This window comes from Talpa europaea, assembly GCF_964194135.1.
Source record: "Talpa europaea genome assembly, chromosome: 4".
Classification (NCBI taxonomy): domain Eukaryota; kingdom Metazoa; phylum Chordata; class Mammalia; order Eulipotyphla; family Talpidae; genus Talpa; species Talpa europaea.
In genome coordinates, this window is record NC_140070.1 from 26,765,142 (window position 1) to 26,788,861 (window position 23,720).

The 23,720-nt window shown below is 39.5% G+C and overlaps 1 protein-coding gene across 3 annotated transcripts in view; it reads right to left on the reverse strand.

Annotated features, from left to right (window-relative positions):
- The window catches only part of VEPH1 (ventricular zone expressed PH domain containing 1), a gene marked incomplete at both ends in the record, with an annotated part of 188,363 nt that overhangs the window by 158,989 nt on the left and 5,654 nt on the right, over nucleotides 1-23,720 (reverse strand). For all 3 annotated transcript variants that reach the window (XM_084231249.1, XM_084231248.1, XM_084231247.1), the window contains 2 exons: nucleotides 8,496-8,670; nucleotides 20,586-20,801. In XM_084231249.1, the coding sequence (XP_084087375.1) occupies nucleotides 8,496-8,670; nucleotides 20,586-20,801 (391 nt within the window). The remainder of the gene's footprint in view (nucleotides 1-8,495; nucleotides 8,671-20,585; nucleotides 20,802-23,720) is intronic.

The window sequence follows — 23,720 nt, forward strand, 5'->3', positions numbered from 1 at the left end:
TCTCTGGTGTGGTAAAGATGCCTCACTATCCTTGAGCTGCCTGCACTTCTTTTATGGGGAAGAAAAATATACTTCCTGTTTCTCGAATCCACAATTGGTTGATCATCTAACTTAATCCTGATCGGTAAGGCAATTTTTTAAATTAAAAGGGCCATACACTTTATTTCCTCAAGATACTCAAAGCCTGTAATTAGAACTTATATTTATCAAAGTCTCAAGGAGTTGGTTGACTTTCAAAAAACCAAATGGCATTCAATGAATTTTAGAGTATATACAATCAGAAAAAGAAAGAACTAAGAAATGTATAAAACAGATCAACTAAAACCAGATAAACTAAAAGGAAATAACAGTATGTTAGCTTAGTTCAGCATGTTGAACTAATGACTTTCAATTAAGTATTAATTGAATGGGCTTTCAATTAAGTATTAATTCCTCTATACTATATTCAGAACATTCAACTACTAGAAATAGATTATGGAATTTTAGAGCTTGGTGTTTACAATTAATTCAGTCTATCAAAGAACTATATTTCCAGACCAGAAAAAATAGAATTGATTTTTATTTATTAAAATTTACATTAAAAAATTCTTCTTTGAGATGCTTACTAAAGCTAAATGTCAGCAGAACTGTCTTTTAACTGCTTAAGAGATAGCCCTTGTAAAGTCAAAAATCTTGGTCAAAGTAATTGTTTATTTTCATTTATCTACTCCTGGATTCAGTGGACTTGAAAACCCAGAGTGGGGGCCCTTACATTCCATGTTCTAAGTCTGGAATGGAGAAGAAAACTTGCTGCATGTGGGGTCAGAAATCCAGCACCATCACCTGTTACTTATAAGCTAACAAAATTACCCCCACAAATATTTTTGGATCTCAGAATAGCCAAGAAATTAGGGATAACAAGACTTGCCTATCTTACTGCAAAGAATTATGAAGATGACATAAAAATAAGTAATGTTTCTAAAAGTGCTTTCTACACTGTAAAATTATTTCCGAATAAAATTCATGTCAAAAAAATGTCTTCCCCATGGATTAAATAAAAATAAGCAACCAAACAAAAAAATGCCAATAAATAAACAAACAAATAAAAAGATACCCTTACATGGAGTATTAAGTGGTTCTCAGGTTTAGCACTAGGGCACGCTCTGCAGGTCTTAGTCTACTTCACAGCGACATCTTCTGGTGGAGTCAAAAAGGTGCAAATTACCTACATCTGACTGTAAACTAAGTCAACAATTCAGAAGAATTCTGTTTCAAGATGAGTTTGTATTCCTGGATTCACATTTGGAATGACTTTTTACAATACTACATTTAATAATTGTGCCTATTAATACTGAGGTGGAATATTCTTAATAAGGTCATTTAGTAACCTGTTTCTTAGAATATTTGATTAAGAAATTCTTTCCCAACAATTGGTAATATGGTGAACTTCAATTATTTTCTTTAAGAATAATTGTATCATGAATTTTTAACACAAAGTATTTATCAAATGGATATGGTTCTGCCCTCTACTTTTTGACATGGACCTGGCACATGGCAGACAAATAGGAAGAATTATAGTAACCACTGACAAAATATGGGCTCAGCATTGAGCAAGCAATAGCTGCTTTATCTGCTTAAGCTTTACATCCACCTTATGTTGTACAAATTATTTCCATAGTGAATGTGAAAGGGTTAATTTTCTACCTCCATTTTTCTGACATAACTTACCAATCAGTGGTTTGAATTTTGTTTCACTCAAGAAAGAAACTAGGTAAATTTATCATAATTAACCAGACAGTCTATCCTACTGCCAGTAAGTCAGAAAGGAATTTGGACTCTTGCTGAGACAATATTACATTTTCTTTCCAAAGACTCTCTACTTAAATTTCACATCATTTGAGGTCGTCTCGTTTCTTGTGTCAGAGGACCCATGACAGGCATATCAGCAAGGCGTGTTTCCTTATTATGACTACTGATTCAGAAATGCAGAAGAAGGGACATCACTGTTTTTAGTTTTGCTAGCAGTGATGCGCATTGCATCACCGAATTTCAAAATCAAAATTGGAAAGGGTTTCCCTGAAGCCCTCAAATAATCCTAATTAATATGGGGAATTGTTAGCTTCTTGGGTGAAATCTGTACTAATTCTTGCTGCACTAAACATTGGTTGTGTTTTTATATCTCAACAATGGGCAGGTTTGGCAAAGCATTTTCACTTGGCAAAGAATAAGGGTGGAGAATTGTTTTGGACCACTGAGAAACAACGCTTACACTCTGAAAAAGTTCTGATGTTATAAAATATTAAATAGCCTCTGATATAATTTAAACAGAAAACAAGTTCTTATGTGACATGCATGTTTTATTTTTTAATTTAAGGGGAAGTATTCAGTATTCCTCCATTATTAACAGTTTTAGTTGCAGGCATTTTGTAGATATCTATTATAAAATAAGGGGTGTTATCATTTATTGCTGGTTTGCTGAGAGATTTCTTTTTACAAGAAAAGATGTTGAATTTTACAAAGGGGGAGAGATAAAGTTTTGCTTTTTATATTTAGACTTTTATTCCAAATGAAACTGATCTCAGCATGTGATATGAAGCGTTGTCCCAGAACCATTTATTGAATAGTCTATCCTTCTCCAGGGAAGATTCCCCTGTCGCAGATGGAATTTTCACAAATATGCATGGATTTACTTTTTTGTCTCCATTCTATTGTGTGGTCTAGTTGTCTTTTCTTGCACTAATGTTACACTATTTTTACTATCATGATTTTTGAATGATAACTGGTATGGAAATTACTGCCTCCCCCTCCTCTGTAACAATCTTCATCTACTCCTTTTACAAAATTGTTTTGACTAGCTGTCCTACTTTATCTTACATGTGAATTTTAAAAATCAGCTTGTCTTAGAAAGGAGATCTATATCTCCCCTCTTAATCAGTTAAGGAAGTTATGCAAAATTCGTATTTTGCAATTTTTTCTTTTCATGACTGAATACTGGATTTATGATGTTTTGACTTGGCCACATGGCTTTTCCCCTGCTAAGTCTTTTACCATGGGGAATTATATTTTCAATATTGTCATCCTTGCATTCCTGGAATAAACTCAATTTAGTCATTATGAATTTTAGAAAATGAGGCTAACAATCATTCCCACCTCATATGATAATGAGAGGATGATTTGAGTTAAAAGCACTCAAAATGTTAACCATATTTTCTTTAAACATTCTGAGTCAATTTGCTAAAATTTTTACTTTTGATTTGTGCATATATGTTCAAAATTAAGATGGGCCTCTATTTTCTTTTCTTATATTGACCTTTTATGGTATTGATATCATTGAAGTATGAGCCTTATAGAATTGGTTGGGGAGTATACTTTTATTTTTTAATTACTTGAAAAGGTTTTGATAAGATTACAGTTATTCCTTGTATATTCAAATTTGCCTGTAAAACTAAATGGAGCAATTTTGGGTTTTTGGGGTGGTGGGGTGGTGGGATGATTTAAATCCTGATGCGATTGTCTTAGTAAATTTAGAGGCATTCCAATTTTTCTATTTCCTTGCTCTCATGTATGAATCAAGACAACACTCAACTCATGCTTTTAATCCTTTCTCTGAAAGGAAAGACCTTTACAGTTTCCTTCTCACTAGAAGAATTCAAAGAATACAAAACAAATACATGGAGTCTAAACCTGGCTTGGAACTATTGAAATATTTGCTTTCAGGCATAAATACTAAGTCCAACAGCCTCTAGTGATTGACTTACATGTATAAAGGAGGTGCTTGGTTTGGCATCAGGCATAGTTGTGTGTATAATACATATGTAAACGAATACAATTAATGAGATAATATCAACCAAGTCTACGGGGCAGTCACCACCGGCACATCACAAGGGTTCCTGGTCCCACCTGGTCTAGTTTTCCATCAAATTTGTGCTATACATAAAATTTACAGACAAGAAGAACCTTGTAAGAATTGCAGGGATACTGAGATGGAAGACTCCTTATCCAGTAAGATTTTGGGGTGCCAAAACAGGCTGAATCTCACAAGAAGAAACATAGGAATAAAAGTATACGCTCGTATAAGACTGTTTTTGATACCCAGTATTCCATTACATCACTGTTCACAATAACCCTGGGTTTCCACTCTCCTCCCCCTCTGTGGTTCTGCTGCTCTTGATCCCCATCTCCTGCTTTGAGAGTGACTCACAACCCAAGCCCAGTCAAGTAAAGTGCTGTATCACCTGGCAACAATGATGGATTGGTTCAGAAATGGGCATGTGACCCACGTCTGTTCAAACAGAAACAATGAGACGAGATATGGAGTTTCTTTGGCTTAAATGGTATTTACGATGATGTGAGCCGGTAGAGACAGAGGCCTATAATGTGCAACATGGAAGTGAAACCAACCCTCAGGAGCTGGATTGGTTTCCAAAAGTACTGACTTTGGGAACTACCACTAGCCCTGAATCAAGCTATAAAAGATACTGCTACATTTTTCAGTCATGTGTTCAAGTGAGGAGTTAAGGTAGCTGATCCACCACTTCCTCCTTCTCCTTTTTCCTCCTCCTCTTCTTCTTTATTATCAACATCTTCTTTATCATCATCACCAGGCTGATTATACCTGGGATTTCTGTTACTTAAAATACTACTAACAGGTAAAATGGAATAATCATAGGACTTTGTTATGGAATTCTTGTAGGAATTAAATGATATAATGGTTATAAAGTGCTTAATGTAGGAAGCATGTAAAAATTTTAATCATTGCAGTCATTATTGTAATAATCAGTGTTATCACTGAATGGGCATTTGGTGGGGATTGGTTAGGTAACTGAGCTAAATCACGTTTACTATCCCAACTTAAGTTTACAATTCTATAATTTTATAGAGTCTAGTCTTAAAAACTTAGATCAAAGCAAATAATTGAGTGTTTCCTGTACAAGGAAAAAAATGGGAGAATGAGGATTAGAATAATAGAAGTCAAGGAGGAAAATCTTTTATATTTTAGAAAATCTTTTAGATTTTCAATTTCCATTTCTCAATTTCCTTGTCTACAGAATCCAATTACTAATTTCACTCTATACATGATATTACACCTACTAAAAGTCCAGAAAAACAAAATCTAAAAGATTTTCCTCTCTTTTTTAACACAATTTTTTAATAGAGGCATGTTTTATTTATTTATTAGTTTGTTTGTTTGTTTTTGTTTATACATGCACTGGGTACAGTCAGAAGTGCGGGAGGGTGAGAGAATTCACCAGAGCCAGAGTGGGGAGCAGAACAGGCAGAAGGACCGAAGTACACTGCTGAGGGGAGCAGCGGGCGGCAGGAGAGGTCTGCGCACCATGTGGGACCCTCCTCGGGTGGCCGGGGAGCAGCCGGGGATCGAACTGGCACCGCAGAGGCCGCGGGCAGCTTCACAACCCAGCGCTCAACCGCTGCGCCACCTGGGAGGCCCGATTTTTCTCTCTTTTTTAAAGAGAAAACTATAAGTAAGGAAAAAAAGTCAAGTGCTGGTTCCTAAGTTTCTTAGGCTGGGTATCTAAGACACAGACTTGCAAAGCAGAGAATATATTATTTAGAGACAGCATGATTCCTTCTGTTTTGCAGCTCAAAGCTTGATGGATTCTTGTAATTGCAAAGTTTCATAGATACATCAGTCCTAAAACTATTCTGAAATATATAACCCCAAACTTTTATAAGTCAAATTATTTATTTTACAGTGATTTTCGCAGTGCCAGATCAAATAAACCAAATCATTTGTTTGCTTCAAGTGCTTGCAGAGAATTCACAAAGTATATTTCACATTTCAAAAGATTTCTTTGTTATCAAAACAACATTTCCAAAACACCTCAAATACATAAGCTAAGCTCCTGGCAGCTGCAAAGAGACAATTTGCTTTTTTTTTTTTTAATTTATAAATCAGTTACTTGGAAGTCTATCATGGTTTGAAATGATGTGTACAAGTGTTTGTAAGTCCTATAAAACATATTTCAAATATGCAGCCACGGTGGTTAAAAATGGTTTAATTGTTTTTCTGGACTTTCAGCAGGCATGATATCTAGTATAGAGTGAAATTAGTAATTGGATTCTGTAGCCAAGGACTTTGAGAAACAGATTATACTGACTAGGAACATCATTGACAAATCTTTAGTGGGGAAGACAGGTAGAAAGATCAACTTCCCCTCTCATAGCTGGGGTTCAGGCATATCTGGGCATCTGGCAGACCATTGGGTGGTTGCTCAGATATCCAGGTCTGGTGGTGCTAAGAACTCTTCTTGGGAATGCCTCACAAAATGAAAAAAAAAACCCTTCTTGGAGAGATGCAGACATCCCTTCTTGGAGGGATGAGAACTGAAGGAGTAATTTGTTGCTAACCCTATTCATGGATTGATAGTTGACCCAAGTAAGAGAAAGGGTTTCAGACAAAATAGAAATATCTATTTTACTGCAATATTGGAAACATAGTTTCTCATTGGGAATCATACAACCCTACTCTGGGGCCTTTCCACCAAAGTGTAACATCAAGGAGAAAGACAGGCATCTGCCCCATCCTGCCAGGCAGTCACATGAAATTAGTGGGCTAAGGATTGTGACTCATGCAGCTTTGGGGTTGGTAGACAGACTGCCTTCAGCAGGGCAGGGTGGACAGTGGAGCCTGTTCCTGCAACCTCCATGGTAGTAGCCCCATAGCTTGCTGGGTCAGTGTGAAGGAGGTGGCCACAGTCACAGCATGCTGTACTTGGAAGCTTGGAAAGAAGAGCAGCAGGACTTGTGGACTAGATACCTCAGGGAAGACACCCTGGGGAACTCCAAGAAATATTTGGTATGGGAGCATGTCTTGGGGGGGTGTGCTCAACTTTAGCTTGTGTGTGGGGGAGTGTGATGGTAAATGTGGACCCAGATACTCATGGGTCCATCCACAAAATGACAGAATAGAGTCAACCTCAATAGTGGAGTCTTCTATGGAATCAACCTCTCTCTGTAAAACAATCTTAAAAAAAGGACTGAAATGAGCTCTCAGCAAAATCCAGGTGTTTGAGCAAGCTATATGACACTGGAACTTCTCCAGGATGCCCAAGACCCACAAAAGGGGTAAAAAAAAAAAGGAAAGGAGGCATTCATTCTCCATGGGCACCTAGCCATTATGGGACACCCAAACTGTCCCCCCAAAAGCTGGCCAACATCTGTCTGGAAGCCCAGACACCCCCAGGTGAGCAAACCAGACCTTAGCACCAGCTGCCAGCTCCACAGGAATGGACGGGACTCTATTTTTCCTTATTTTTACTTTTTTTCCCCCTCTGAGGGGCCACAATTCAAAAGTAAACACCTGAGGGGAGACGCATCCTACTTAGCCCTCTGGCACCACCAGAGGCCATAAACACCAGCTGCCACCTCTGCGAGAGTGGAGAGAAGCCTGAGACTCAAAGCAAACTCTTTTTCTTTTTCCTTTGTGAGCCACAATCTTGAAAGATCAATGTGCCAGACACACCACTCAGCTGGCCCACGAATCCAAACAACCCAGGCCATGACTAGAGCTTTTCATTGCAGGGCCCTACATCAGCTGTTTCAGCTATAGCAGGAAGTGCATCCCTCAGCCTGCTGCAGCCGCCAGTAGACAAGACCACAGCTGGACCCTTGTGGCTCCAGGCCCTACATCAGGGAACTTTGGATACCCCAAACGGTCTGGTTGACAGAAGCCACAGGAGCTCCCGCTCCCACCCAGCGGCCACAGCCACCCAGGGAGCATGCAGATCCATCCACACCCGCTAAGAGCATGTTCACAATGTTGTCTGGAGTGTTTTATTCAACCTTTTCTTGATTTTTCCCTCTACATTTATTTTCTTACATCATTGTTCATTTTTGTACAGTAATTGGTTTCTCCCCTCAGGTGTAGTCCCCAGAGTTCTCCAACCATTAAATCCAACTCCAACTGTGATCCATCACCACAGTTCCTTATGCTCTTCCATCCCCTGTTTTGGCCCCTCTCACCCTCCCTCCCTGCTATATGCCACAGATCTACGGTCCGTCAGCTTGCAAGTTTTGTCTTTCTTTCTTTTCGACCTTTTCTTCAGAAATTTCTTGCTTTGGGAAGCCAGAGGAAGAAGAGGTTTTTCCATCTTCCATCAACAGTGGTGGGAAACACTCCCCTCAGTACAGAACAGATAGCTGGACAAGATGAGCAGGTGCATGGAAGACCCAGTTCTCCAAATAAAGAGGTGGAAGGAAGCTTACAACTCATTTAGAGTCCAAATGATTCATCTCAGTTCAGCAAAGAAACACAGACTTGACCATTTCAAGTAACCTTGCCTATGTTCAGCCAACTAGCAGCACAGCTTACACATCTCCGAGTTCTAGGTCTCCCTTTCCACAAACCATAACCATTTCCTGAAAATACTTTTTTTAAAGTATGTGTTATCTTTAATATTTCCTACTCATAGCGCCAACTTTATATGAAACAACAAACTTTTGTTTTCTATGGAAATACTTCTAAACAACTCCTCAGGCTCAGCCTTTGACCATACCTTGCAAAATGCTCTTTACTATGACCTCCGTGTGATCAGCCAGGAGCTCCGCCTTGGTAATTGCCGCCAGGGACAGGTAGTTGGACATATTCCTGCAGAGTTCTTTGCTGCCTCTTTGGAGGAATTTCACTGCAATGGGGATAGCTAATGCCATCACAGGGGGGCGGTTGTAATTCTGAGGAAATAGAAGAAGGCAGCAAGTAATAAGTGGCTTGTTATTTATTCATTTACCCATTCATTCAAAAAATTTTGATTGAGCTGTGTTCACTGCACAGTTGTGAAAACACAGGCCCTTCCCTGTTTTCATTGTATTGGGGAACTCTGTTCTTTTTAGGGAGACCTAAAAGCAACAGTTAAAGCCAGGTGAATGGAGCTTATGACTCGCAAAGTTCAGGGCACTAAGGGATCAAAGAAGTATCTAATCTAATCTGGGGGTGTCAAGAAAGGCTTCCTGGGGGAGATGATGTGAGAATCTAATGGGTGAACAGGAGATCACTGGATGATAGAAGGACAGGAGTAATCAAAGCAAAGGCATATGGGAAGGCTTGAAAATGAGCGCTCACTTCAGATCATTAGAGCAGAAGTAAGAAGTAGTCACCTTTCTCTAGCTATTGAAGGTAAGAGAGCTTGGGCATTTGGGAAACTGAAAATAGTTTCATATCCCTACATCTGGGAGGTGAGGATGGGGTAAGAGAAAGGACTAGAGGTAACAGAGGGCTGTTTGGCATGCCATGCAAAGAAGTTTGGGAGTGATCATGAGGTTGATTAGGAGTTATTGATGGAAGGAATGGCTCACCAGATTTACTGTGTATTTGAGAAAATAAGCCAAGGAATGATGACTAAGATGCTTTCTAATTACGTCTTAAAAAATAAAGTTTCAGTTAATTAGATTTGGAAGAAAAATTAACATAAGAATAAAAGTCAATGGAATTTTGGATTCTAAAATAATTATTTTCTGGATTTACTTTGTGATTGAACATAAATATAGAATAGCATTATCAGCATTTAATTACCAAGTTAGGGAATACTATTGAGAAAATGCAACTTTTTTCTTAAAAATGAGTGGTACATTTTTGTTACCATCATTTGTTATGACTCTCAGCCTCACCCCCCGACTTGCTATAAAGCAAAAGTTTCACAGAGCACAGCACACTTGTAGAGCTCATTTCAGATTATTAGAGCAGAACTAAGCAGTGGTCACCTTTCTCTAGCTGTTCATGTGAAAATATACCTTATCTTTCCACCCACAGATGATCTCCTTTAATGGTCCCCTCTTCCAGCAATTATGAGTTTATGGTAATTGTTCAATATACTTCTGTCAAATTGAATAACTAATGAAGAAAATGCAAACCACTTGTGTAGCTGTCATGGGAATCTATTGTGTGGGAAGTTATCTGATGGAAAAGTCAGACCTTGAGATTTTAATCTCTGCTCCACTGTGTTATCAAGGAGCTGTCAGTCAACCTCTCTAGGTCTCACCTGTAAATGTCATTATTAGTATCTTTTTCCAGATCAAACACTCTCTGATACAAGAACCCCAAAGCAGACATGGCACTAGTGGCCTGGGACAGGGGACTTACTGTGTCACAGCAGGACTAGAGATCTCCTTGAAGAGAGGGCTAAGTCGTACTTACCATCTAGTTAGAGTGATCACTATCTAGCTTTGCTTGCATCAAATTGGGAAATTAAAGGAAAACCTAAAATGGTGGACAAGAACAATGTAACAGAAACTACTACCACCAATAGCCACCTGTCCCTTTTCCCTTTTGTGATGTATTTTCTAAATTCCTACTGAGATATACCCACCCAGTAAATGTCACACTTCACAGTCTTCTTTGTAATTGAATGTGGGGGCCATATTGACCAAGGGATGGAATATGTCCAATTTCTAAGTTATTATTACTATGAAGTGACTGGCCTCTTTTTCCCTTTCTTCCTCTAATGTTGGTAGGAATGAATGCACGCTAACAAAGACTGGAGCAGTCATCTTAGACCATGAGTCAGGATTTGTGACACCAAAAACTTACCATATGCACTCTGAACTGATTATCCATGACTTATTAGATGAGAGACAAAGTTCTATGTTGTTCAACTGACTGTTAAATTTAGATCTTTGTTATAGCAGCTGAGCCTGTATCCTGATTAATACAAGGCAAAGTTGGGATGTCTTTCATTCTCCACCATTATGTCAATCCTTTTGAAATCTGACCCTATTCCACAACAAATCACATGCTTACACAGCAGTTCCACTAGCAAGGTCTCTGTCCTATCCCTTCTTATAGTGACAGTTCCTAATTTCATTTAACTCTCAGGACCCTGTTCCTCAACCAGACCTCTGACCACAGGCTTTGCTTTATCTAGATCATCTCCCCTCATGGTGGTTTTGCTGGTCCTGGATTGGACCGGCTGTTACTAATGTAAAGAACAATGAGCCCTCCCTAGAGACTGGCTGTTCCCTTTCCCTTCAGTTTACAAGTCTGGGCATGTGCTTGATGAAGCCAAGGGATATTTGGATCCACTGAGGCTACCTTTCAAAAGGCTGGTCCATAACCAGGCATGCAGATTGATTCACCCCCAGAGAGGGGTTTTCCTGGGTTGTACCTGGGGTAATTCTTTCACATTATCAGAATTCCAGGAGTCACATTGTGAGCCAGAATATTTACTCATGGACAGAAAGATCAGATCAGCACAAAGAAGCTCCCAAGGGATGTTTCATCCAGGTCATGGTGAAATCTGACTAAAGTAACATTCCTGCCCTTCAGTCAAATCCCCATCTCTGATGACTGGAACTTTCTTTCCATCACATTCAGTCTCTGCACCCTCACAATGCTGGATATATACACCAAAATAATGACCCCACACTGAGCATCCTCCTTTTGCATCCTCCCACATACTTTCAGACATGTGGGATTTAGGAAGGCCAGTTGATTTTCCCATTATAATCATATTCTATTCCTGTTTCCTTGAAGTTACATTCAAGTCACTTCAATCAAGGCTCTGGATATTTCCCAACCCCTACCCCCATGCCCCAAGTTTCACCTATTCCATCTCTTGGTTGCCTTTATAGACAGTTAATCTCTCCATTATGTATAGATTTTTGTTAGTTTAGTTTTTAGATGATATATCTTTGTCTCTGTTGTGTTAAAACCCATGTTTTGAGACTAGAACACAATTACAGAATTCTTATCATGCTTGTATTTGTCTTCAATTAAAGGACTCTGTCTCCAAGCACATTTACCTGTAACTTGCTGAGAAACCACAGATGTAGGCCTCAGGATGTCCCAATCAAGTAATCCTTGATAATTGCGAATACAGATAGGCACAGGGTAAGATCAATGGGAGTCAGTATTGCCAACAACTGATGTTTTCAACTTGGGGATGAGGTAATTCTTGCACCAACAATGAAGGAACAGGCTTTCTTAACCAGTTCAATTATATTCCCTCCACAGTAATTTTAGCTGCTCTAGAAGAAAATGGTGGGCAGCTATTGAAGTCTTTGAAGTTTGGTTCCAAGTGAAATGTATATAATTTTAAAGGGTAAAATGTCATTATTCAAAAAAAAAAAAAAACCCAAAACTTTAACACAATCAATTTTGTTTTCCTCCCACATAATGTCATTTGAAAATCTTTCCAATGACAGGAGAAGTAAAACATTAAGCAAAGAGCATAATTTATATAGACACCAAGGAATTGCCACCAAAAGCTCGGAATCTCTAAACCCTGTCTAGACAGATACATTTCCACTGGCACTGCTGACAGCAACAGGATGCGTGCAGGGCTGTCCAGAGACACATGGATTCTGTGGACTTGACAGGTCCCATACACTCTCCTTCCAACTGCTGACCTTTGCTCTCAAGTGAATCAAAAGCAGTTGCTAATGCAGTCGATCTCAGGCCCTAGCCATTATTTTATCTCTAGGATTATTTGGATCAGAGGGCCGCTAATGGCATTCAGGCAGAGAAAATCCTATGATTACTCGTACAAATAAACTACTTTAACAGCAGCTGTTAAGCCAGAGCCTGTGGTCGACCTTGTCGCTCAGTGCAGACATGAGCTTGTTGGTGCTCGTATCGTCTTACACACACTCAGTGACCAGGGAGCAAATTCAGTGAAGTGCAGCATGGAAATAAAGACTTGCTCACAGGGACAGTTCTATCTAGCTGTAGATGTAAAACAAGAGGGCTTTGTTCTATGGATGCCAGGAATTATATTTCTTAACTAGATTAGCACCAGTTTGAGCTTTGGGTGGAAATTTTCTTTTTGAAAATGTACTTTGGGAATGTTTCCCAGTGTTTTAAAACTAAAAGGAATAAAGCTAAGTAGAAGAGATAATCTATCTGAGGTGATGGCAACTAAAAAAGCTCTTTGGCTCTCAGGTCTTGGATTCAACTAAGAGCCATAAAAAAGCAATCTCAAGAAACATTAAATATTATTCATTAAAGTAGCCATTTTATGGTTATTTATCCTGCATCATGGATCAAATAATCAAACTGATTTTGGATTTACATATAAAATGCTTGCCTATAAATATAAGATACTTACATATAAAATACAAATATAAAACTTCTATTTATATATAAATAGCAGTGGGGCTATATATAAAATCTAAATGGCATGGACACCTAAGTCTTCCCCAGATATTTTTTGACAGGCAGTAAGGGAGTTGGTCTCCGGAATAGTGAGGGGTATGTGTCCTAGTTTTCATCCATTTCAGACCACTGTCTGTGTGACACTGAGAAACAGTGGGGTCCACTCCAGGGAGAAATAAAGCTATTGTGAACCCCAGAGGGGTTTTCTGGAGCTATTTGTTCATTCATTCATTCATTCAACAAATGTTATTTTGAGTGTCTACTATGTGACATTCACTGTTGTAGGCACTAGGAAATATGTCAGTGAATAAAACAGAAAATCTATTTTGGGAAGAGGAGGCAGGCAGTGAACAATGGCCATAATAAATAAATAAATAAATAAATAAATAAATAAATACCTTGTTAGAAGGTGTTGAGTGATATTTTAAAATCTTCTGCAGATGAAGATAATGATAGTACCAACCAGAGTCAATATTCATGCAGAGCCTCATGTGTCCTAAATATTTTCTATTATTCATAGTCTATTTATATAATCCTTATATCAAACTTATAAGACAACTACTCTTTTTATTTGTATTTCACAAATAAGGAAATTAAGGCACAGGAATATTAGGGTGCCCAAGGTCACAGTGTAGGTAAATGGTAGAGCTGGGGTTGCCTATTGAATAAACTTTTAGATCAAAATAACCTGTCCTGCATTTAAGAGTTACCAAGGCAATGCTCTCAGAATAGCACAAGCCCCTCTGCATGAATGCAAGTCAGGAGCAGATTTTTGAATCTTTATACAACATTAACTGGGGAAGAAGAAATAAAAAAATTGAAGTGTAGAATCAGGAAAATGGGCAGTGGGTCCTTCTATAAAAAGAGAAAAAGAGAGATTGGCCAGTATTTAAAAAAAAAAAAGAGAGAGAGAGAGAGAGAAAAAAGATACTTTCTGCTTTTCCAAGAGTAGATTTTTTTTTAAAGCTGAGTTTGTTTTTTTTTAAAGATTTATTTATTTATACAAGCACTGGGTACAGTCAGAAGCGCGGGAGGGTGGGAGAATTCACCAGAGCCAGAGCAGGCAGCAGAACAGACAGACTGACAAAATACACTGCTGAGGGGAGCAGCGGGTATGGAAAGAGAGGTCTGCCAGGCCATGTGGGACCCTCGCTGGTGGCTGGGGATCGAACTGGTGCTGCAGAGGCTGTGGGCAGCTTTGCAGCCCAGTGCTCAACCGCTGTGCCACCGGGGAGGCCCCCAAGCGTAGATTTGGAGATTATTTCTATTCCTTCTACCTTCTCTCAGGCAACACACTTTGCCTACCTCCTTATACAGGAATCAACAGTGTCAACAAAGATGGAAGAAGAGATAATCACAGAGTTTACTTGGCAACAGCTCAGCCAAAAGTTTGGTCAAAAAGAGACTATAACTGGGCCTCCCTGGTGGCGCAGGTGGTTGAGTGCCGTGCTATAAAGCTGTCTGCAGCCTCTGCAGTGTGGGTTCGATCCCGGCCGGCCAGCGAGCATCCCACATGGCACAGCAGACCTCTCCTGTCTCACCTGCTGCTCCCCTCAGCAGTGTATTTCAGTCTGTCAGAACTCTCCTGTCTCACCTGCTGCTCCCCTCAGCAGTGTATTTCAGTCTGTCTGCCTGTTTTGTTCCCCGCTCTGTCTCTGGTGAATCCTCTCACCCTCCTGCACATCTGGCCTGTACCAGATTGTCACTAGTTGTCACTAGTGACAACTAATTGTTGTCACTAGTAGAGTGAAGATAAAACCAGGCATTGGGTCTCAATATCATAGTGTATTTCAGTCTGTCTGCCTGTTCTGTTCCCCGCTCTGTCTCTGGTGAATCCTCTCACACTCCTGCACATCTGGCCTGTACCAGATTGTCACTAGTTGTCACTAGTGACAACTAATTGTCACTAGAGTGAAGATAAAACCAGGCATTGGGTCACAATATCATAATGGTTGACCTATAAATTATCTGGAATTTCATACTAGCTACATCAATAACTACAACCTCCTTGAAGTGCATTTTAATTGTGCTCAACTCTTTCTAGGTTTGGATCAATCCTAGAATGTAATGTGTCTTGTGGGGGTTTTCATCCTTTTCAGAATTTTTCTGGGGGCAGAAAAATATGCATTGGCCAATTCCACATCAAAATCTGGCCAGAGGAAATTAGAAGCTGTGGTTTGAAATAGGTACTTTCAGATGGTGGCTAGACCACAAAATGAAAGTGCCTTTATCAAAAAGAAGATGTTTTTCATGAGGAATAAGCATTCTTATCCCCGTTTGACAGATGGTAGAACCGAGGCTTAAGAAGATAAAATAACTTGCTAATCTTTCATATACATAAGACCAAGAATATTTTATTCTAAGGCCATTAAGCTTTAAAGCTATGCTATTTTACCTCTTAGCATCTCCTGAGGAAGAGAGAATTTCAGACTGGAAGGTGATCTGAGAAATGATCTTGTTCATCCTTGGTTTTATAGGTTAAAGATTGAAAGGTTGGTCTAAGGATAAGGGGCAGGTTGTAGAAGTGTATTATTTAAGGCAATAAAGCCAAAGGGTATAAACACTTGTACTGACTATTTTGAAAAAGTAGAAGGTGAATTCGGTTTTATGAATGTTTCCTTAAGGTACATATAGCAAGTTCATAAATGTAAGGATCAAGAAAAGATATGGTTTATTATCCTTAAGAGGATGTCCTTATTCAGTAAGAGAAATAGAAATGGTTAACTGAAAAGGTTTTTGAGTATTGATTGAAAAAGGAAATCAAGGTGAAAAAACAAAAATAACAAAAGGTGTGTGTGTGTGTGTGTGTGTGTGTAAACTTATTTGACTTGAAACAGCAGTGAGTAGGCCAGAAAAAAGTATCAAGTAAAATGACCAGGTGTGGGAACCAGTAAGGCCCCAGTTCGATTAAATAGTGTGATGCCAGGACTGTTTATATTGGAATAGGGGTAGGGAGGGAATGAATTTTTTTTTTGGTTTAAGATAAATATGCCAAGTTGTTGATTTAAAAGATGATCTACTATTTCATTTCACTGAAAATAAAAAGATGATCTACTATTTTATTTTACTGAAAAATAACAATAACTGAGTCATCTGAATTTCTACATGGTTCCCACAAGAACCTAAATTATATGTAGGCTAAAATCATCTTTTTAATATTTACTGCAAGCCAAAAAGTTCCCCTTAAAATTTAATGAAAGCCAAACACCAAATTTGTGACCATAGCTTTGCCTTTGGTTCTTGGGTCTGACTTTCTGGGGACATGCCCCCAGGGGTGGTCTGGACAAATTGCTGCATTTTGCTGAAGGGCAAATTTGCCATTAGGGCTTCCTGCCTTCCATTATGGTATCTCTGCCTTCTCAGAGGGCAGACGGTGGACACTGTGTCCACATTGCCCTATGGACTGGAGTCACCTACTCTGTAACTTGCTTGTCTCTCTTAACCAAGAGGCCCGTCCTGTAGGCCTTTTTTTTTGTCCCTTTCCCAAATATCAGGGCTTGTTCTAGGGACGCTTTTCTCAGTAAACTTACAAACTCACTTACATTGAGTCACTGATCAGCAGTAAACTTAGCATTTTTATTTCTCAGATGCATTTGATTCTCCCCATCCACTTCAGCTGTAGTGGGAGACATAAACCCAGATGGAAACTTCCCTTTATGTTAGAATCTTGGGCATTTGGAAGGGCATCTGCTTATAATTCTATGACTTTGGTCTTTGGTCTAATTTCACAAATACAGACTTTTGTACAAGTGGTTGTGTCTGCTTTTGTTATAGGGCAAAGCCCAATATAAAATGGGGTTGCCTGACTGTGGGTCCTCACCAGTGTGCTTAGAGGGGACTTATTAATGCTAAGCTGCAGACACACACAAAAGGTTGATTTACAAGGGAAGGGGAAATGGGAAATGAATAACTCAGGGAGAAAAAGAGGGAGATAAGTTCGTAAATGCGTCCTACCTGTTCCGCTGACCTGGAATCCCAATGACCCGCTGTGCTGGCAAAAACCTAGCATACCTCGTGGCCAAGCCAGCGACCCCCGGCCACATGGCCCGTTAAAATACCCAAACAGAGAACCTAGTTGCTTAACTCCACCCTCAGGTCCCCGCAACCTTCCCTTTGGTGATCATGGGATTTGTAGTTCCCAGTGTCATGGGGGTGGAGTCCATAAAGCCTGTATGTAGTTTGCTCAGGACATCCTTTCTGCCTATCACTTGGAATATCCTTTCACCCCAACTTTGCTCATTGCTCATGAACATTTCTATTTAAAACATTTCCTGGCTCTCTAGAACTATGTTAACACAGGAGTTTCTACTTACATGAGAATGCCAAGCATCTAAAATGTGACTACTCCAAAGTAAGATGAGTTAAAGCACACTGGATATATTTATAAGACTCAGTATAAATAAAAAGTAAAACATCTCAATTTTTGGTGAGTGAAGTCAGCATCGTGGTGGCCTAAAGTGTTTGCTCTATTTCTGCCCTTTAATCTACAAGTAATACATCAACTATGGATCATCATACAAGGATACCAGAGATCCACACATTGGTGTTAATGAAGTTGACTGGACTGGATCTCATGGAGGCAGTAGAGTCAAGAGAAGCAGAGACAGCCCAGCCATTAGCCTGACCAAAGGCCCCAGTGAGGGGAGGCCAGACATAGATGCCCACACCTCCAACCCAGTGAATCTCAAGGTAGTAGAGGTGAGGCAGGCCATATGGGCCAGCACTCAGAGAGTAAAACTGAGAGTATGTGACTATAGCTGCCCTTGCCTCTTCCCGCTGCAATGGCACCTCTGCTCCCAGCTGCACTGACAGCCAAGGTTCAGGCCCAGGATCCTGAGGATGGGTGGTAGCAGTGGGGCTCTGTACAAAAAAATAGGCCACCCCCTGCACATCCATGGCAGTGGCTAAGGCCCTCCCCATCTCCTCCCGCCCCACCTATGCAGCTAACACCTGAGCGCGGTAACCGCGTCCACCATCCCTGGGTCACCAGCTGGGATGCACACAGCCATGCTGAGAGTGGAAACAGAGTCAGCCTAGAGACATCTTTGGGGCAACAGCAAGGGAAATAAAAGCAAACATAAACTAAGAGGACAATGTCAAACTACACATTTTTCTGCACAGCAAATGAAACCATCAAATGGAAAGGTAACTCACTGAATGGAAGGATATTTAAAAATCATACATCGAGTAAGGGGTTAATATCCCAAATATGTAACGAATAGAAATATCATATGATTCAATTATTGGGTATTTGTCTGAGGAATGAAAAAATGCTAATTTGAAGAGATATATGCAATCTGTGTTCAATGAAGCACTATTGTCAATAGTCAAGATTTGGAAACAACCTAAATGTCCATCCATAGATGAATGATAAAGAAGCTATGTATAAACAAAGATGCTATGTATATATTAAGAAAGAATACCACTCAGCTATATAAAGAGATGAAATCTTGAGAATATAATATAAAGTGAAATAAGTCAGAGAGATACTATAGGATTTTGCTTGTGTGGAAGATAAATAAAACAAATGAACAAACAAAACAAAACAAAACAAACTCTTATATTACAATAAAGAAATAGTGGTTACCAAAGGGAAGGGGGAAGGAAGGTGGGTAAGTTGGGGTAAGGGGTCAATTATGTGATGCAGGATGGAAACTAGACTTTCAGGGGTACACACAGTGTGGCCTATGCAGATGTCAAGTTCCAGTGTTGTATACCTGAAACCTAAATAGTGTTACTTCAATCGATATTTAAAAACACACAATAAAATCTCATTAATTTTCATGTTAATTAAACACGTTCATAATGATGTGTTGTCTATATTTGGTTAAGTTAAAATATAATATAAAAATCAATTTCATGTTTCTTTGCATTTCATTTTAATATGGCTACTGGAAAACTGTAAGTTACATAAAGGGCTTCCACCTCTCTGGAGTCTAGCAAATGGTTTTGTTTTTTATAAAAGATTTATTTTTATTTATTTATGCATATGAGAGCTAGGGTATAGTCCAGAGGTGCAGGGGGTGAGAGGATTCACCAGAGTGGGGAGCATAACAGGTGGATGTAGTGAGATACATTGCTGAGGGGAGCATGGGCGAGACAAGAGCGGTCTTCTGAATTATATGTGGGTTAGCTCCCTGGCCGGGTTCGAACTCATGTTGCAAGTGGCTGGCAAAAGCTTGATAGCATTGAGATGTTAATCCCTGCACCACCACGGAGGTCTTAGCCAATGGTTTTGAAATCACAAGGGGGAGCGGAAGAGTCAGATGATTTGTGAGTATGTGTCTGAGTGGCACTTTGTAATGGAATTATCTGTGTGTCTCCGGTATGTCACTAGCACATTCAAGATAAACAGTGAAAAACTGATGTATTAAGTCTGTTATATCCAAATAGCTTCAATCTCCCATCTTTCCTCTTCTCTCCTCTCCCTAAGCCTGGGGGCAAAGGAAAAAGAGTGTGGTGGTGTATGTAGAGACTTTCAGCTGGCAGGTCCCTGGACTGAGCAGACAAAATGGAATATGCTGCAGTTAAGCATAGGCAACTGGGAGAAAAATCAAAGAAGGAAGGAAGCCAATATTTGTTGCCACACGTGATGAGAATTTCCTGAACTGGGGTCCATGGAAGCACATCTCAGAGGGGTTTGTAAATGTTGTGTTGGGGATGGGAAGGAAAAGGAAATTCCATGGCCAAATCAGATTGGAAAATGCTGTATGAAAAAAGTTAACCAGCTTTCTTTGCTGTAGAACTTTCCAGACTTTTAAATATGCTCTCAAACCTTATGACAACTCAAAAGAGAAAAACTGAATTCAGTGTTTCCTAATTTGACCAGAGGTGAGGAATACCTGTCAACATCTCAGCATTTACTGATTGGTAAAATTTGTTGTAGACAATGTTATTTCATCTGGGTTTTACAGGGAGGAAACTGTGGATTAGGAAGTTTAGTGATTTGCCCAACATTTCAATCTTACATAATTGGTTCATGGCTGAGATGAAATTCCAAATTTATGTTTAAGCCAGAGGAAGGAATTTAAACATGGCCAGAACAGGCAAATATTAACACAAAAACTTACAGTAACTATAGAAACACACTTAAAGAATTTCATCACTTGTCTCCACACAGTCCAAGCACAGCACCCCCAAGTTCAGATTCCACTCCCTCTTTGCTCTCCCTGGCTGAAAATAGTCTCCCTTTTGGAATTTTCCAGTATTCCTCATTTAGATCTTGGCACACATTGTGTTATTTTTAATATGTGTGTATCTTATCTCTCCAAATAGATTAGAACTGGCTGAGGTATTACTTTGGATTACTCACAGTGTGCATTTCATTCAATGGGGCTTGAAAGACCCTTCTCAGTTTTTTAATTACCAACATGTCCAGCTTGGCTATTAATGGTTTGTGGTGTCTTTTTACAATATCTAAATGCTACAGAAACATTAACACCATGTGTTTACCTGAGCTGCCAAACCTATATCAAATAGCACGAAGCTGAGCATGACATACCTGTAAAATGCAACTCATGATATCAGATGCGATTTTTGCATGGGGAGTGTCTTCCTCTCTCCCAGAGGCTCTGAGGTTGTTTTCCAGGCAGGAGTCCCAGAGCTCCACCAGGGCGTTCGCGTGCTTTTCAATAGATTCTGTCTCTCTGATGGCAGTTGTGATTCTTGTAATACAGATTTCAACCACTGCCTGGTCATTGTTATTGGTTTGGTAATCCTATATGGAAAAAAAAAATCATGTTAATATTCTGGAAAGTTCTCCTTCAAAGGAATAATATACTAACTCCATCATTTAGCAAACGGGTGTGCTACACTGGGTGTAGCCGTGGAATGAGGCTATAAAATAAAATACAATACTGGCTTCTTCCTTGGAGATCAGAATGTTGTGGTCAAGGCAGGTATGCAAACGTGCTAAAATGGAGCAGGGCTCTGCTGTACTTGACACAGAGCTAGCAGGGAGAGTTCAAAAGAGCTTAATTATTCACTTAAAAGTGGGTTTAATCTTCAGGCTACTTCAGTTTCTAAGTCCATTACAGGACGGGGTTTACTTTTTCCTCTGCCTTCTCAGTTTTATGATTTCCTCTCATAAGCTTCCACTCTCCTTCTGTATACAATAGAACCCCACATTATAATTCAACTACCAAACCCATTTTGTCTTTCCTCAACCACATTTCCCTCCACTCCTTTAGCTGAATTCTCCCTCTATCACCTAATCATCTTTGAGAGATAGAATGCGAACCCTCCAAACATCTGACTGGGGAAAAAGGACATTACCTTAATTGGAAAGTTGTTCTGACTTGTGAATGCTACATGACAAACTGAAGGAAACCTAGATTAGAGAAGTGTTGGAGGCCTCACTCCATCTTGTGCTCACCATGAGACAGGAATTGAGGGGGCTTTTCTGTCCAGCTGCAGAGTCTAGTTCTGTCCATCCTTTTTTATTTTTACTATTACAACTAATGCTGCAGTGACCTCTTATGCATGAAGCCCTCTCCACACTGTAATTATTTATAGCCTAGATTCTCCGAAGCAGAAATTGCTGAGACAAAGAACAGGAACACTCCCAAGGCTCAGGATACATGCTGCCAAACTATATTCTAGAAAGGCCTACTGATTTATACAACCATCAATTGGGTGAAACCATGGCTGACCATTGAACTTTTACAAAAACAGAGTATTTTTTATTTTTGCTAATTTGATCAATAAAAAATGGTATCTTATTACTATTTTTCTTGGATTTCTTTGATCAGAAATAAGGTTGAATATTTTCATGCATTTATTGACTAACTATATATCTTCTTTTGGGAATTAACAATTGAGTCTTATATCTATTATTCCTTAGATGACTTCTTTTTAAAGATTTATTTATTTATTTATTTATTTATTTTTATTTATTTATTTATACAAGCACTGGATACAGTCAGAAGTGCAGGAGGGTCAGAGAATTCACCAGAGCCAGAGCGGGGAGCAGAGCAGGCAGAAGGACCGCAGTACACTGCTGAGGGGAGCAGCGGGCAGCAGGAGAGGTCTGCACGCCATGCAGGACCCTCCTCAGGTGTCCGGGGAGCAGCCGGGGATTGAACTGGCGCTGCAGAGGCTGCAGGCAGCTTCGCAACCCAGTTCTAAACCGCTGCGCCATCAGGGGAGGCCCTCCTTAGATGACTTTATGTTTGTTTGTTTTCTTGGTCCTTCTTTGCTCTAAAGACATTTTTATTAAAAATTATTCCACTCCTAGGGCCTCCCCGGTGGCGCAGCAGTTGAGCGCTGGGTTGCGAAACTGCCCGCGGCCTCTGCGGCGCCGGTTCGATCCCCGGCTGCTCCCCGGCCACCAGAGGAGGGTCCCACATGGCGCGCAGAACTCTCCTGCCGCCCACTGCTCCCCTCAGCAGTGTACTTCGGTCCTTCTGCCTGTTCTGCTCCCCGCTCTGGCTATGGTGAATTCTCTCGCCCTCCCGCGCTTCTGACTGTACCCAGTGCATGTATAAAACGAAAACAAACAAACAAACAAACAAACAAATAAATAAATAAAACATGCCTCTATTTAAAAAAAAAATAAAATAAAAATAAAAATTATTCCACTCCTAGAAATCTACCCAAAGGGCATAAAAACATTAATTCATAAGGACACCTGCACTCCTATGTTTATTGCAACACTATTTACAACAGGTAAGAAATGGAAACAACATAAATGCCCCAAAATAGATGACTGAATCAAGAAGATGTGGTATATATAAATGCAATGGAATACTATTCAGCAGTCAAAAAAGATAAACTCATGCCATTCACAGCAACTTGGATGGAGCTAGAAAGGATTATGCTCAGTGAAGTAATCAGAAGGAAAGAGAAAAATATCGGATGATTTCTCTTAAAGGAGGAATATAGGGGAACCAAATAAGTGATCAAGAAAAAAAAACAATAACCAAAAAAAAATTGCAGACAACCATAAATCAGAAACATTCTGTAAGGGAGGGAGAGAAAGAGGGATCAAAATAGGGGAGAGAAGGCGCTCTGGCTCTCACCCTCCCGCGCTTCTGACTGTACCCAGTGCTTGTATAAATAAATAAAAATAAATCTTTAAAAAAAATAGGGGAGAGAAGAGCACAAGGGACTATGATGATGGTTCACAGGTGAATTAGTGGTACAAATTTTATGGGGATTATACCTAAAAGGAGAAAGAATACAAGCATACACTGTACAGAAATGAACTATGATGTAAAATATATAAAAAAGATATGAAGTCAAAATTTGACATGCTGTTCACAAATATGTATTCATGTTTCATATTATTACTGCTTTTTGATGCTATTTATAGACATGTTTTTAGATGGCCAAGTCTATAGATCTTTTGGGATTTCATTATTTTTCCTTATTTTAATTGGATATTTAAGTTGTTAAATAATTTTTTTGAAAGGGCAATTTATGGACATTGTGCAAAAATTCAAAAGATGCCCTCCAAAATAAGAATTTGTAGTGCAAAGTTGGCTTCTCACCCCAGGCCCCTCCCCCAGAAAAGCATGCTCATCAACATCTCGTGAATTTCAGAGGTTCTTGAAGCACATGTCAATAGCCATTGCTATACACTCACTTCTTTCTCTGTGATTCCTTTAACAGATTTTTTTCTAAAGATATATTTATT